This window comes from Microcebus murinus, chromosome 13, assembly GCF_040939455.1.
Source record: "Microcebus murinus isolate Inina chromosome 13, M.murinus_Inina_mat1.0, whole genome shotgun sequence".
Lineage (NCBI taxonomy): Eukaryota > Metazoa > Chordata > Mammalia > Primates > Cheirogaleidae > Microcebus > Microcebus murinus.
The window spans coordinates 76044325-76060509 of record NC_134116.1 but is presented as its reverse complement, the minus strand read 5'-3'; the positions used below and the strand labels follow the sequence as shown (position 1 = coordinate 76060509).

Here is a 16185-nt window from a genome sequence, read left to right as displayed (position 1 = left end):
AGACAGAGGGCTTTTTGAGACAGAGAGCCCACTTTAGCCTGGGCTTTGTTGCCCAGGCTAAAGTGAGTGCCATGGCATCAGCCTAGCTCACAGCAACCTCAAACTCCTGGGCTCAAGCAATCCTCCTGCCTCAGCCTCCCAAGTAGCTGGGACTACAGGCATGCGCCACCATGCCCGGCTAATTTTTTCTATATATATTAGTTGGCCAATTAATTTCTTTCTATTTATAGTAGAGACAGGGGTCTCACTCTTGCTCAGGCTGGTTTCGAACTCCTGACCTCGAGCAATCTGCCCACCTCGGCCTTCCAGAGTGCTAGGATTACAGGTGTGAGCCACCGCGCCTAGCCAGGTTTTGTAATTCTTAAAAAAACCTGCTGTTTCAACTGCATAGTTTTGTCATCTAGTGTTTCTGATAGTTCTCTTGGAAATAACACATCAGTCTTTAGTCTTTTATTAGCATGCAGATTCATTCAGGTTTTAGGCCTTCCTGTGTTAACAGTCATGGGATGACAAATATTCATTAATTTAATATTTAAGTGTTGTGCCTTTTAAATTCTATGTTTACTTAATATTTCATTAATGTGTTGTACACTTTGCAAAATGCTTTATTGTAGCTATTGGCTTTTCACATAATTGAAAACATAACTCAACGGTCACTTTATAGCTAAGGGAGCTGAACTGCAAGTAACGGGATGTGGGTGTTTTTTTTAAAGTGAGGACTGCAGTACGAAGTCCCTAATTAATCTATTCTGACTAGCTAGCCCAAGGAGAGAGGCGGTGCTGTTTTGCTCTACTTTTATTGTAGACGGAATATTCCTCGAAGCTGCAGAAAAACCTTTTTAAGCATAAGTAAGCAAACTGCTGTGAGGGCTTTTTGACGTTACCGTAAATCAAAAACACACCACAGTAAGTACAGATGTTTGCCACGATAACGTCAAAACACAAAACAGCAGTGCAAAAGTAGGTGAGAAATAGCAGCCTCACGTTGCCCCTCACGACGTAGTTGGAATCGCTCATGATATCCCGAGCCAGCCCAAAATCGCAGATCTTCACCACCTTCCCGTGGGTGACGAGCACGTTCCTGGCTGCCAAGTCCCTGTGCACGCACTGCAAAGAAGGAAATGGCAGCGTTATTCACCGTGACGGGTATCAGCCCAGAGTGCAACCTGTCTTCCAGCCTCAAGTTCAACCGGAGGCACGGATGATGGAAGGGCTGTTATCGTCACCGGGCCGTGAGCAGTCATCGTGCTGTGTGACAGACTGAGCGAACTCAGCGGCCCAATTCCTCAGCTGCTGTGGCTGCAGAAATTTGTGCCGCTTCTAGAACATTCCCAGAGGCCAAAGAGGAACGGTTCTCGCAGAAAAGATCAAACTGAGCCCAGCGTTAAGTAAAGAGACTCAACCCAAGGGCCCCTCCCCGAGCCTCCAAAGCGATTTTCGGAGGCCGTGTGCCAGTGTTTCTATTGTGGGTGTGAAGAATATAATGTCTTTTCTGGCTGCGAAATAGCTGTGGGAATACAATGGAACATAATCGGGAAAAAAAAAAAAAAAACTAAAAATGAGTTCGGGGAGGCTGACTAAAGTGGAATTAGAAGAAGTTCCTGAACTGAAAGATGTCATGACATGAATTCAAAAGGTCTGGCAAGAAAATTGACTCTGCGAAGGAAGATTTGAAAAGGAACAGGGCTCTAGTAGCAAAGGTCCGATGGGCTCTCTTCAGTCTTTAAAAAATAAAAGCAAACACTATAGAAACAAAAATTCCTGTGCCACCACCCCTGTAGCACTCCCTCCTCCCGTGCCCAGTTTTGTGAGTGCCATCTATGAACGCTTCATTTCACCCACTTTGCCACCAGGGCCCTGCAACATGCCCCCACCTCCCACTTCTCTGCCCAACCTGCTCTGCCTGGGGCCCCCGCTGACGGGCGTGGCACCCCCCAGCCTCGGCTTGATTGGACCCCTCTGTGGCCTCTGGCACTGTTGGCAGCCCCTCCCGCTTCAGGTCCACCCTTCTGTGAATTCTGTGCACACCTCTCTCCTGTTTTCTTCCTACTGTCCTGGTGGCTCCTGTTTCCGTCAGGGCCTCTGTGCATGAACCCAGTTCCTTAGGGCTGCATCCTCTTGCTCCACACCCTCCCCCAGGCCACCTCATCCAGACCTAGGGATGCCACTGCCATCGCCCAAATGTCCACTTCCAACCTGAACGTGTCTCTTGAGCTGCAGATGGGTGTGTCCAAGAATCCACCAGACTGAGCTCTGCGTGGTTGCCCAGGGCACCTCACGCTCCATACGTCTAACTCGTTACCTTTATCCCAAACAATCTCTCCCTGATTCCACGTCCCCTGTCCTGTCCCGTGTTCCCTGCTGGTTTTCCTTTTCCTTCAAAACTCTCCTCAGCCCAAGCACGAACTCCTTCAGAAAACCTTTTCTTCTCATCTCCACGCCCTGCCCCCAGCAGTTCAGTGTGCACGTTGCTGCCGGGGGTTCCCAGAACTGACTTCGATCACAACACTTATCTCGCTACTGTGTCACCTCTGCTCGCCTCCCCCCTATCAACCACGAGATCTTCGAGCCCGGGAGTCATATCACAGCCGACTCTGATCTCCACACCCAGCACCCTGCGTGGCATGCGGGCAGGGCTCAGCAAGTGTGTGATGAAGGCAAGAGCCTACGAAGGAAACTGAGGGGCGGCCAGAGAAGTGGGGAGACAGGGACAGGCAGGGGACAGTGACATGCGTGACTCAGAAGGGAAGGCCTCAAGTGAAGACGAAAAAAGGAGGGGGTCTAAGAAACTGGGTATTTTTCAAAGCTTCATGTGGTTACAAGCCCGGGGTGGGGGGGTGGAGGGAAGGAAGCAGGGCGTCCCGATGGCCAGCTGAGAGCGGTTTGAGCCTTTACTTAACTACGGGCAGCGAACAGCCAGACAACCTATAGCTGCTGTCTGGCATCAGCGGAGACACTCGCGAACGCACTGTCGTGGGTGTGTGTGGGGGGGACTACACACGAACACCAGCGTGGGCGAGAGGCTTGAGAAACGGGTGATCCAAACAGCAGGGAGGGGTGATGAGAGGAAGAACGTGCCTCGGAGCTGAGGTGTGGGGAAAATATTACCGAGACTAATTTTTTAAGGGAAAAATAAAATACAGTTGAAATTAGTCTCTATAAACTCAGAGAGAAAAGAGGTGAGAAGAGGCAAAGGAAAGGGAATAGAGAAAACAGAAGACAGGCTCACACCTGTAATCCCAGCCACTTGGGAGGGTGAGGCGGGAGGATTGCGGTTCGAGACCAGCTGGGCAACATAGCCAGATCCTCATCTCAAAAAAAAAAAAAAAAAGAAAGAAAGAAAGAAAAAGGGGAAGAGGTTTGGGAAATAAAGAGAAGGCAATAAAAGGCAAGAAAATGTGGAAAGAAAGCAGCCCCACAGGAATGGCTTTTATCTGCTTGTAGTCATGAGACATTTGAAATGGCAGAGACCAGCAGGGCTGAAAGGCAATAAAGACGGAACACAAAATCGGGGTAGAGGGCATGGTTTGAGGCAGGCCCCAGGGCCTTAGCAGCACGGCCCCAGTGGATCTGGGACTAGCAACCAAGGAGGCAGCAGGCTCACGGCTGCCGCTAGCCCACAGCAACCTAGTGCAAATTAGACGAAGACACTCAGCCCAGCCAGCAGAGCGCCGGCTTTTAGCCTCCACTCACCCGCTGAATCAGATGGCCATGCAGGGCACAACCTGAACAACTGTCCACGAGAGACTGACAGTGCTATGCTTCACTTTGAGGAGGGATTTCTGAGGATTTCCTATCCTGACCTTCTCTGCCCTGGAAGTTTCTGGGGACTCCAGAGAGCCAGGGAAATCCAGGCTCTGCTGGCTGAAACCTCATAAGGGATCCTGAGCCTTTATGCCACAATCAGTCACAGTCACTCCGACAGCGAACAGGGGGAAAACACAGACTTTAAGGGACATAAGTTAAAATAAACAAAAAAAAATATATAAGCACATATTTTTCATAATTTAAAATATTTTTTTTTTGTTTTTTCTTTAAAAGGAGCTTACCGACTTCAATTCCAGAAATTCCATTCCTTTGGCAACTTGATAAGCAAAGCAAAGAAGATCTTCAAATGTAAGTACATTCAAGTCCTCTTCTTCTTCCAGCCTTTTTTGGTTTTCATATTCAAGTTCATCTGTAAAATAGAGCCAGTCTTCACTCCTGCCAAACCCTAGGAGGCTGCCTGATTCAATCTCTACGGGAGGCCAGAGCTGGGTGGGGGCTACCACGCGTACGCGAAACTACCAGCTTCCCGGCAGCACTAGAGCTGACCTGGTGACGCTGACAGTTTTGCAGCCTATGAAGGGTCACAGGAAGATTGTTTTTGGTTAGAGATGAATTCCCCAGCTGCTTTGATGACAGATGGCCACTTCGTTAGTCAGGAGTTTTATTATTATTATTTGAGACAGAGTCTCGCTCTGTTGCCCGGGCTAGAGTGCCGTGGCATCAGCCTAACTCACAGCAACCTCAAACTCCTGGGCTCAAGCGATCCTCCTGCCTCAGCCTCCTGAGTAGCTGGGACTACAGGTGTGCACCATGATGCTCGGCTAATTTTTCTGTTTTTAGTAGAGACAAGCTCTAGAGACGGGGTCTTGCTCTTGCTCAGGCTGGTCTTGAACTTCTGAGCTCAAGCAATCTTCCTACGTTGGCCTCCCAGTGTGCTAGGATTACAGGCGTGAGCCACGGCACACCACCTAGTCAGTTTTAGATGTCCTTTTTTTTGCACCAGCTAGTTTTGTCACATTGGGAAAGGAATTAATGTTAATATAATGTCTATCACATTTTATGAACTGTATTGCACATTTAATGTTCTTCCATTTGCTCCTTTTAACAGTCCTATGAGGAAGGTAGTGTTAGGCCCATTTTATAAATAAGAAAATTATGATTTTTTTTTTTTAGTACACTCTCAAAGATAGTAGAGAGTGGACTGTTCCAATAAGGAGCCGTTAGAAAATTGTGCTTCCAATGGTTGAATAACTTGTCCAAAGTCATTCAATCAGAAAGTGAAGTGACCAGAAGTCAACCCAAATTCTGTCTGACTCTAGAACTCATTATCTTTTCCACTTATCAGGTAATAAGATGGCTCTAATTAATTTATAATTTTAAGAAGAATAACCTGACCAAATAAAATAGTTCTCAGTGTTTATTAGTTGAACATTGACATAAAATTCATGATATATAAACTGTGGCTTTTCACTATCATCCAACATTAGCAAAGAAAAAAAATGCTTTTGCCTTTACATGCTTTTTTTTTTTTTTTTTTTTTTTTTTTTTGAGACAGAGTCTCGCTTTGTTGCCCAGGCTAGAGTGAGTGCCGTGGCGTCAGCCTAGCTCACAGCAACCTCAATCTCCTGGGCTCGAGTGATCCTTCTGCCTCAGCCTCCCGGGTAGCTGGGACTACAGGCATGCGCCACCATGCCCGGCTAATTTTTTATATATATATCAGTTGGCCAATTAATTTCTTTCTATTTATAGTAGAGACGGGGTCTCGCTCTTGCTCAGGCTGGTTTCGAACTCCTGACCTTGAGCAATCCGCCCGCCTCGGCCTCCCAAGAGCTAGGATTACAGGCGTGAGCCACAGCGCCCGGCCCCTTTACATGCTTTTTAAAAATAGCTAACATAAAACTCTTGTGACCATTTCCATTTTCAAGTGATACTACTTAGAATAAAAATATTACCTTCGGAATGAAATAAATTCCCATGGAGCCCTGAGATCTGATCCGAGTCTTGATGCATCTGAACTTCTCTTGAACCAGGCATACTATTAAAATAAATTGTTTTCCATTATTTATGTTCTTCTTCTGAGCATTTTATAAAAAAGATTCCTCAAATAAATGATTCCAATTATAAATGGGCTTTTAAATTAAAAGCACACCATCAACTTGTCCATTTTTTTTTTAACGTACATTGAAAACATCTGTGAAATTGGGCTTGCGGGTCCAAGATAAGAGAGATCCCTGCTTTCTGTATAGAGTATTACAGTTCAAAAAGGACCTCACTCAATCCTTGCCACAAACTACAAGCTGGGTATTGAAATTGCTTTTTTTTTCTGAGACAGAGTCTTGCTCCGTTGCATGGGCTGGAGTGCAGTGGCATCACCATAGCTCACTGCAACCTCCAACTCCTGGGCTCAGGTGATCCTCCCACCTCAGCCTCCGGAGTAGCTGGGACTATAGGTGACTATCACCATGCCCAGCTAATTTTTCTTTCTTTTTTTTATTTTTGTAGAGATGGGGTTTCGATCTTGCTCAAGCTGGTCTCGAACTCCTGGCCTCAAACAATCTTCCCCATTCAGCTTCCTAAAGTACTAGGATTACAGGCATGAGCCACGACACACAGCCTAAAGTCACATTTAATAACAGAGAAATTGGCCGGGTGCGGTGGCTCACGCCTGTAATCCTAGCACTCTGGGAGGTTGAGGTGGGCGGATCGCTCAAGGTTAGGAGTTCGGAACCAGCCTGAGCAAGAGCGAGACCCCGTCTCTACTATAAATAGAAAGAAATTACTTGGCTAAAAATATTAGCCAGGCATTGTGGCACATGCCTGTGGTCCCAGCTACTTGGGAGGCTGAGGCAGGAGGATTGCTTGAGCCCAGGAGTTTGAGGTTGCTGTGAGCTAGGCTGACACCACGGCACTCACTCTAGCCTGGACAACACAGTGAGACTCTGTCTCAAAATAAATAAATAAATAAAAAATAACCGAGAAATTAGGCTTGGTGAGATAAATATGACTTGCTGATATCACATAACTACTAAAGAGTGGAAGTGGGATTCGCCTCATTCTTTGGCTTCTGCACCCAGAGCACTCTCCCTCTAAAAGCCCATGTGACACACATCGTGCAGAGAGACCTGCGCTTCACCGTCCTTCTTTTTTCAAATTTGCCTTTGCGAAGTTCATTTCCTCTCACTGGGAAATTAATAAATAGTCATAGTAAAAATCTCTTTTAAGTTATCTTAGAACTCTTCACTGAGTTGTTCTGTAAAAATGTTAAATAGATCATGACTCAATTTATTCCAACATACGGGTTTAACCCAATTCACAACTTACGAATCTTTGGGAAACAATAGTTCAACATCTGCAGAACACAAATATTCCAAAAGAAATATAACTTCAGCGCATTTAATACCCCAGTGACCAGAATGAATAAAAGAGCTAATTACTGGCTGCAGAGGGCCAGTGACACACATCCAACATGTTGGGACAGACTCTCGCTCTAGACTGTGGATGGCACCATAGAGCTCTCTTAGTGCTAGACTATGAACTAAGAAATGGGTGTAAAGGGGAGGACTGGTGATGGGTATGACCTGGTTAGGGGCAACTGCAAGCAGATGTGCCCGGGACCCCCAGGGGGCCTTGCGGCTTTAAGATGCTGGGGGTCTGTATCTCAGACCTTCAAGGCCAAAGGCCATGTCAATCAATCCATCCTAATATTCTGAAATCCAATCTATGAGTTTAGAGCTCTTTTGTGCAATAGTCCCAAGACCTGAGCTATTCTTTATGAATATGTTAAGGTCTTTGAAAAAAGCTTTCATGCTTTCTACCAATATGTGTGAGGCAACTGGATCCTGAAAGATCGAATAATGTCCTTTTCCCAAAACTAAATAGGTCTCTAGGGTGCGATCCAGGCACAGATAGAGAAAGGCTAGTTCAGCTACAGCACCTCTACTGAAGGAAGGGAGCAGGTCTCCGAGTTCCAAATCAACAGGGAAAGTGTAACAAAGATAAGTAAATTGTCTCGGTCTCGGGACCCACAGACTACAACGATGCCTTTGGAAACTGATCAATGGAAGGTGTTTGATCAGCACACCTTGCCTACATTCTACGACATAAAATTATGAAACCTTGACCCAGCCTCTTACCTGGAATTTGGATGTGATTGGAAAGTTGGGTAAAAGCTGAAATTGTGTTCCTTGAAAATCTCTGTCCACGTCCTGTGAAATTTTTCTCTTTTACTTCTTAGGTAGTTGAGAAGATCACCATAGCAACAATATTCAAAAATCAAGTAAATTGGTCCTGAAATAATTACAGTTTTAATTATAAGTATACAAACACCAAACTGTTTTTTTTTTCAGAAGTCTGTGTAGCAGACAACACATTCTCCGAGGGCTCAGTTCTCCCCAGACATTGAGACCATACTACTTTTGTGAGCCCATCTCTTCTTACACTTTAAGTTCAATTTCAGCTTTTTGTTCAAACTCCTTTGGAAAGCAGCATTTTCTTGCCTTCCTCTTTGGCCCTTGTGGCACATGTGGCCTCACCAACCCCTGCCCCCCGGGGCTCTCCACTTTGCAATCGGGAATAATACACTAGCTGCATGGTGGGAACTTGGCAAATATATGCTGATTGGTTGTTTGCCTGAGGAAGGGAAATATATTCCAGATCCTCCCTTAGATCCATTTTTCTTTTCTTCTTCTTTCAGTCCCAGCCCCAGGCCTGCTGTCCCAAAGAGGATGACCCTTTGGGCACATCATTTGGGTATTTCTGGGCACAAGTGAGAACAATCAGAGAGCACACCCCAGAGAATTCTAGGAAAGTAAAGTTTGAAATCCCAGTGTGGCTGTGCCTTGTTTGAAGACAGCCCAGCTGGAGCAGTGGCCAAGCTCTGTGGCCATCCTCGCCACTGCACTGATGCTAGCTTTGCTGCTGGGGAAGCAGCACTAATACCACAAAATGTACTTGCAGTGCCGTTGTTTTTACGTGGGCTAGAATTATGTATATTCCAATAAAGCCGGCACAAGAAGGGCATTCTTTCTATTGACCCATCTGATCTGTAGAGTGCTCAATGTCTAATTCCACGTGGGCGTGAGAGCCCACACTGTGACTGAGAAAAGAGGGGGGAAAATGAGAACAAATGTCCTCTTTGTCTTTAGGCTAAAATAGTTTTGATCAGGCGGAAACTGCCTACCTGACAGCGTGCATGCCCCCAGCAGATTCACGATGTTCTCGTGGTTTCCCAGGTGCGTCATCATCTTGAGTTCCGACATGAGTGCCTCTCTTTCGGAACTGTCTGCTTTTTCTGTCAATGAAGGGGCATTAAAAAAAAAAATGTAAAACTCAAGGAACATAGGAATTTTCTGTCATTGAATAAATTAACATTTTCTTCAGTTCGGGGTTAATGTCCATTGTTCATCTAAATTCAAAACTATAGGAGAGTGCTCTGCAGTACGTTGGGGTAAAATGACACAATGTCTGAGAAGTACTTTAAAATATTTCTGCAATAAAGGTGAAAAAGGTGAAGAAAAAAAAACTATAGGAGAGAAACCAGCGTAAAAATCATACTTGAAGTTTGAATCATCATAGCCTGTGTTTTAAGACAGAATTTCAAAGACTCAGGAGTGAATGTCGAATCTAGCCATGTGCCTTTCCACTGGACTTTCCTCCACCTGCCAAAATAAAAATCCTCGCACTTGGCTCTCAGAGCAAAGACACACACAGAATAGTAACACATGATTTTCCTCCATAGCGCAAGTTAACGGATACGCTGAAGAGGGAAGCATACTTCTTTGTTTGTTTGTTTGGCTGTTGGATTTGTTGAAGTCATAGATGGGAGTGTCAGTGAGGGTGGTGGGCTCCTGCCTGTGGACCACGAGTCTAGAACCTTAGATTGGTCAGTAAGTCCAATGGGAGGAGGTCAAAGAGGACTAGTTCCCACTAACCAAGTTCTCAAGAGCGTCATTAACTGGGAATGAGAATTATAAGCGCCAAGCAGGCTAGAACGTACTGGTTGGCCAATGCATTCTCTCTCTCCCTGGAGAAAGGTCTAGATAGCTTGATTGCACCCATAACGCTGCTCAGAAGCACAGCACGAGGAGACTTAGTGAGGAACTCACAGGGCGCCTGTCACTACGGCCGATGTGTCGCTGCTCCGGGCCCCCAGGCCAAGGGCAGGGTGTTTGGATTTCCCTCCCCAGGCTCCAGGCAGCCACCCCGCTGTTAGCTTATTCTCTCTTGCAGGCATAGTCTCTTTCCTTTACATTCAGTGAAGATTTTCTTTGACTTCCAGGTCCCTTATTTTGTCCTGTAAGACATGCTAGGCTTTTTGGTGTCTTCTCCAGAGTGTTGGCATCTCTATTTCGGCTAGAGCGAGCTCTCAGCGGTAGCCTTGTTTCCAAGATCTTGGCGAGGGGTGGGATTTCCTGTGTGTGTCGGGGGCCCCGAGCACATCACATGTTCACTACATTTTACAGGGACTGGGGGCTTTTCATCGTCCATGTTCTGTTCCTCATGGACAAAATAATATGTTTTATGGCAGGCTTAACTTTTTCAGAGCACTTTCAGATAGCATCGCCTGTGTCGTTCAGTCATTCAACACGTGTTTACGGAGCGCCTACTGTGCGTGAGGCCGCGTGCCAGGCACTGGGGAATGACAGGTGAGCAAGACACAGCCCCTTTCTTCTGGGAGCAAGTAAATAAGCCATCGCAATATCGTGTGATAAATGCAGCGTGGCAAAGGAATGCAGGGACGCTGTGGAGTCACACAAGAGGGGCAGCTAATGTAGCATCAGAGGGGTGGGGAGAGAGACACTGACCGTCTAAGCTGAGACCGGAAGGAAAATGAGCTGGCCGGGAGGATGCCCAGCGGCCAGGGCGGAGGACAGTGCACGCTGAAGGAACGGACGGGCAAAGGCGGAGACAGGGGAGAGCACAGCACAGCACACGGGGCCCCTCCAAGGTGACAAATTCTAGGGGGAAAATACCTGCAGACAGCTAAGGTGACATTTTGCAAGGGGCTCGGTCCTGCCTGTGGCGTGAGGGAGGGCTTGCCTGGGGAAGTGTGCTGAGGCTGAAGGAGGCGTGGCAGACCCCTAAGTGAAAGGGGAAGGGGAAGCAGAAGGATCCACTTGTGCAAAGGCCCTGCGGTGGGGGTGGACAGCGCCCTGAGGAACTGAAAGAAGCCTGGTGTGCCGAGGGCGAGAGGTGCGGAGGTGAGCCGCGGAGGTGAGCCGCGGCCGACGCGTGCAGGGTTGTGGAGGAAACGTGGAGAAGGCTTTCAGAACCGTAGAGATGCCAAGGGGGACAACCGCGGCTACAGGGTGCCCGCCTTGGGGGCTGCTGCGGCTACGCAGGAGAGAGACTGGGGCCGGGGCGGGAGTGACAGAGCTGGACACGAGAGGGCGGACTCGAGAAACACCAGCAAGGAAACATCAGGTCTCAACAGCAAGCAGGAAGCCGAAAGGAGTTGCTGAAGGGGTGTTAGAAAGAAAGAGCACGCGTCAAGGAGGAGCCCCGTGGGTTTCTGGTTCGCGATGGCGACGGCGTGGAACGTGGCTGTTCTCCGGCACTCCTTACCCATCACGCAGGGGGCAGTGCTGACGGAGGGCCGTGGCTGGGGGAGATCAGTGTCAAAGGGACTTCTGAGACATCCAAGCCCTTGGACATCAGAGCCTGACGCTCGGCAGGGAGGAGCGATCCTGCGGACTGTTGGGGTGCGGAGGGAAGCCGTGGGTGTGGAGGCGGCGGCTGCAGGGCACGTGTGGAAGGAGGAGGTCCAGTAACAGGCCTGCGGGAACCCCACGAAGCAGGCTGGTTGGAAAAGGAGGAGCCAGCAGTGGACTGAGAAGAACATGGTGACCTGGAGCCCAAAGGAAGACCACATTTCTAGATGGTGTGAATGGCTGGTGGGACCAATTGTGCTGAAAGATCAACTAATGTGAGTTGATTGCAGAATGCCTTTGGGACCTCTTTGGTGGGCGGTCACAACTGACTTTAGCAGAAGAGCCGGCTGGAGGTGCTCTTGCTGAGTGAGTGGCGGTGACAGCGAGCGGAGTGAGGGGCTGGGGCGCCAGCAGGGCACGGATGGAGCCGAGAGTGGGAGGTGAGGGTACAGCGGCCCCGGTTTGCTCTTCTACCCAGAGTCTGTGTCAGAATGTAAGAAACAACTTCTGCCTGTAGCAACCGTCGCCCCAAACATGGAAGCTGATGAAAACCCAACAAAGAGAGAAGAAGAGGAAGAAGAGGTGGAGTTTTGTATTCCTGACTTGTCTGCTATATTCAGCCTTGAAGCATGGCTGAAATTAGAAGGCCCCAATCCCTGTAAAATGTGAAGTGGTGCAAGACACGAAGTGCTCGGCGGTCCCGGTACACACAGGAAGATGGCCATAAAAGGATGCCAAAAAGGACAAGGGGTGGGCAGGAAATGGTGCCTCCCATCTTTGTGCATCTTTCTTGACATCATGCCACTGTACTGTACCTTTCAGCATTTTCACTGCAACCTGGATTGAGACTCCTGTTTTACTAATTCCATAAGCTGTTGCATTCATCACCTTCCCAAAAGCACCGGATCCTAGCACCTTCCCTGCAAAGGTGAATGAAAAGCGCATTTTAAAGGTTTTCCAGTGGAATGGAAACGCTACACAAACAGCTGGAACAGTTCCTTCTTACCGAACTCTAAATTTTCTCTTGGAAATTCCCACTTGAGATCATATTCATACTCTCTGAAATCAATGTAGAAGTACTCGTTATCGAGCGAGCCCGTCACGTGTACCATCTGCAGCTGGCTTTCGTACCTGAATTGCTTCAGAGAGGAAAGGATGCCTCAGTTAGGAGCAGGCAGCCATGCAGATACAGGGCACCGCCACGGATTTTTACCTCTGCTTTTACCTTTTTGTACTTGTGACAAATTAGCACTGTTAAAACGACAATGAAGAGAAGGCAGAGCCCAATTGTTGCATAGAACGAGATGCTGTCTTGGGTGAAAGGGAAGGGACCTGCAACAGAAGAGCATCACCCAGCAATGACACGAAACTCCTATGTGATGTCACAGACCGCTCGTTATCATCTCTCACTTCCTGTTTCAGTAATCACGACTTTCAGTCCCTACGAGCACGCTGCATATACTCCAGCCGCCACCGAGAACCAGGCATACCCCTTTTACGGGACAAGTCTCCTTCCTAGAAAATTTGTAAATAAACCTGAACCCCCCTTTTAAAAACCATTTACTAGGATTATAAGAATTACATCAATTTAAACCCATAGGACGTACAAGTCAGAGAAAAAGAAAAGTCTGTGTTCCTTCTATGAAGGTCTCCTATGACCGTGGGGAAGCTAGTTTTGTGCTGCTGGTCACTCTAAACTGACAGTGTGGGCAGCCAGGTTCCAGAATCGTTTAACTTAGGAGGGCTCCAAAAAACAAACCCCAAATTATAAAACAGCATGCTAAAGGCAAACAGGGAGATTTTTAAACAAAAGGGAAAATGACGGAGACTCTCAATTACTAAATCTGCTTCTCTAGAGTCAGATCTCGCAGTGGAGATTCCTTATACTGGGAGTCGACGGTTTTCTATGTCGCTGTCACTCGTGAGTCGTAATAGTGAACGTGGAACTCCGCCCCAACCTGCCAAGCAGTCTACGTTACCGGGGAGTCCTGCCTGACTCAAAAAGCCTTCTTTTTCTCACATGCTGAACCTATACTCTCTTGTAAAAGTCCCCAAATAAAAGCCAGCGACAGGGACTAACTTCTAGCGGGGAATTCCAGACCGAGGGTATCACTAATGCAACAGCAGCAGCTGTGTGTATACCTGGCGAGTTCAACAGGATGGTTTCACAAGATGTGCCAACGGAATTGTATGCGCAGCACTTGACGAGGAGCCCTTTCATGGCCTCGCTCATGTTTAAAGTACTGCTGGACACCCACTGTCCAAACACCTTCCTGTTGGCCTTTCTATTCCAGACGCCTTCTGTGATTTCCTCTGTGCAGCTGAAAAGAAATGGCAGACAGAGAAGTTAGACCGGCGGGGCTGCCGGCAGATGGGAAGTTAGGGTTCTGCGGTGAGTTCTAAAATGAGATTCATCTATTAGACGTTATCAGGAAACAATCTATGTATGACCATTGAGAATTAGGGGTGATTCAGAAGGGAAGCATCTTAAATCTTTCATCCTATCTTCTTAAACTGTATTCAAGAAAGAGAGTTTCACGTTCTTCCATTACAAGGGACGTCCATGTCCTCATTACTTGGGAGACTGGTCTGAACACTTCTTCCAGGTCCAAGACGGCAAGGGGTATCCATCCGAGGAACAAGACGCCTGGCTTGCCGATGCTTCTGCTAGCACTTGAGGTTTCCCTGCAGAGAATGACATGCAAAAATAAGCCATGGAGTACGGTGCTTTCCAGAAATGGATTCAAAGCCTTCTGTACAGGCTGCCCATTTACTCCAGGGCAGTTTGTGTTTCTGGGAGGATGTCTCGTGAAGGATGCCACAAGACCTCTGGCTACTCCTTCTTTCTCCCTTGCCACAGAACCTTCTGGATAGGAGGCCCTAACCCCTCTCTGCTGAACACCACATTTCTGCTGCTAGGTTCCGCCTGTAGAGAGGTGAGGTTCAGCCCTCTGTGCATCTACCTGCACACCTTAAAATGATTCTTAGATTTAGGAGAGGAATCTGCAAAAAGTCCAAGGAAATGTACTCTCATCTTTTTATAGACCAAAGAAATAAAAATTATTAAAACAAATATTAATAAATGGCTGATACTACAGCCTTCTGCCTTTTCTTAACATGACCTTTCAAAGTAGTGAAGTCAATAAAGTCACAATACTAAGGCATATTCAGAAACGACATGGAATAAATCGTTTAGCTTCTAAGGATAAACACAGAAAGAGAAACATCAAGATGACCAAAGCCAGTAGATATGAGAGTAAAGTTTCAGGACATTTCAGCATATAAAATCAGTCTTGTAGCACCCCTTCTAAGTCATTACTTAGCTCTTCCTGGTTAAGATTAATAAAGAATTAAGGAGTTGTAAGATTAAAATTAAATTCTTGGCAATTTAACTTACTTCTTACATTCAGTGTGAACATTTTGGTGAATTCAGCATCATCATTTTCTGCATGGAATATATATTCTCCAGGCTGGTGCTTATGGTTGCAAAACTTAGATATGCTGTTTGAAAAAGAGTGAAAGACAGATTTAGCCTGATTCTTCCAGGAGATGCTGCAATGCGTGACGGTGTGCATGGGAGGAGCTTCCTTAAGATGCTCCTTGCTTGCCAAAGTTCACTAGACAAGGAGGTGTCCGCATTCTAGATCACTGCTACCCAAAGTGTGGTCCACAGACAGGCAGCATCAGCATCAGGATCATCTGGAAACTTGTCAGAAATGCAAAACTTCAGGCCCCATCTCAAACCCACTGACTCAGAATCTGCATTTTAAAATGACCCCCAGAGCCAGGCGTGGTGTGCACCTGTAGTCCCAGCTACATGGGAGGCTGAGGCAGGAGGATTGCTTGAGCCCAGGAGTTGGAGGCTTTCGTGTGCTATGATTGCATCTGTGAATAGCCACTGCACTCCAGCTTGGGCAACATAGTAAGACCCTGTCTCTGTTTTTTTGTTTTTTTTTAAAGTCCTGGTACAGTGGCTCAAGCCTGTAATCCTAGCACTCTGGTAGGCTCAGGCAGGAGGATCACTTGAGCCAGGAGTTTGAGGCTGCAGCGAGCTATGATGCCACCACTGCATTCTAGCCCAGGCAACAGAGCAAGACCCAGTCTCAAAAAAGAAAGAAAGGAAGGAAAGAAGGAAGGAAGGAAGGAAGGAAGGAAGGAAGGAAGGAAGGAAGGAAGGAAGGAAGGAAGGAAGGAAGGAAGGAAGGTAGGTGATCTCTGTGTGATTCATACACACATTAAGGGCAAGGGCTGGCTGAGGATCCTTAGAGAGAGATGGAAATTCCTGCCCCTCCTGTTCTACACATTCTAGAACAGTCCAACTTGGCAGAATCTGGAAGAACCTCTACAGTGGAGGAGCCCGTAGCTGTCCTGCTTCCTGAAATGATGGCTTGCTGGTGTTGGTCGGAGGTGGAACCTATGACCACCCCCTAACTTACATAGCAATTCACAGTGATGAGGGCTCAAATCCACTGAGTTTATTCAGAAATCCTTGCCCGAGTGGTCTCAGCAGGCTCTACTTGGAGCACTGATCGCCCACTCAGTGTTCTGACATGGATAGCCTTATGCTGGGGATCACCCACCACGCCAGCAGGCCCGTGGGTTGCTGGACACTGCAGTGACATGTTGGATAGTGAGGGAGACGTAAGGGAGCAAGGAGCTGTCAAATATGCCTTCACGGACTCACAGTGACAAAATTGGAGGAAAAGAAAGAAATTCCCTTAAAACGGAATAAGAAAACCCAAGCCTTGTTCAGAAGATATTTAATTAG

General features: G+C 47.2%; 1 protein-coding gene and 1 long non-coding RNA gene across 2 annotated transcripts in view; one reads left to right on the top strand and one right to left on the bottom strand.

The window, feature by feature from the left end:
- FLT3 (fms related receptor tyrosine kinase 3) overlaps positions 1–16185 on the bottom strand; it is a 75111-nt gene that overhangs the window by 7732 nt on the left and 51194 nt on the right. Inside the window, exons 10-20 of the mRNA XM_012742305.3 lie at positions 14815–14918; positions 13994–14102; positions 13560–13738; positions 12643–12749; positions 12424–12556; positions 12233–12337; positions 8948–9058; positions 7902–8055; positions 5721–5803; positions 4050–4177; positions 985–1107 (exon numbers count right to left, since the gene is read on the bottom strand). Of these exons, the coding sequence (XP_012597759.3) occupies positions 985–1107; positions 4050–4177; positions 5721–5803; positions 7902–8055; positions 8948–9058; positions 12233–12337; positions 12424–12556; positions 12643–12749; positions 13560–13738; positions 13994–14102; positions 14815–14918 (1336 nt within the window). The remainder of the gene's footprint in view (positions 1–984; positions 1108–4049; positions 4178–5720; positions 5804–7901; positions 8056–8947; positions 9059–12232; positions 12338–12423; positions 12557–12642; positions 12750–13559; positions 13739–13993; positions 14103–14814; positions 14919–16185) is intronic.
- The window catches only part of LOC142874912 (uncharacterized), a 61530-nt gene that overhangs the window by 21788 nt on the left and 23557 nt on the right, over positions 1–16185 (top strand). Inside the window, exon 3 of the long non-coding RNA XR_012922491.1 lies at positions 4042–4116. This is a non-coding gene — a long non-coding RNA (uncharacterized LOC142874912). The remainder of the gene's footprint in view (positions 1–4041; positions 4117–16185) is intronic.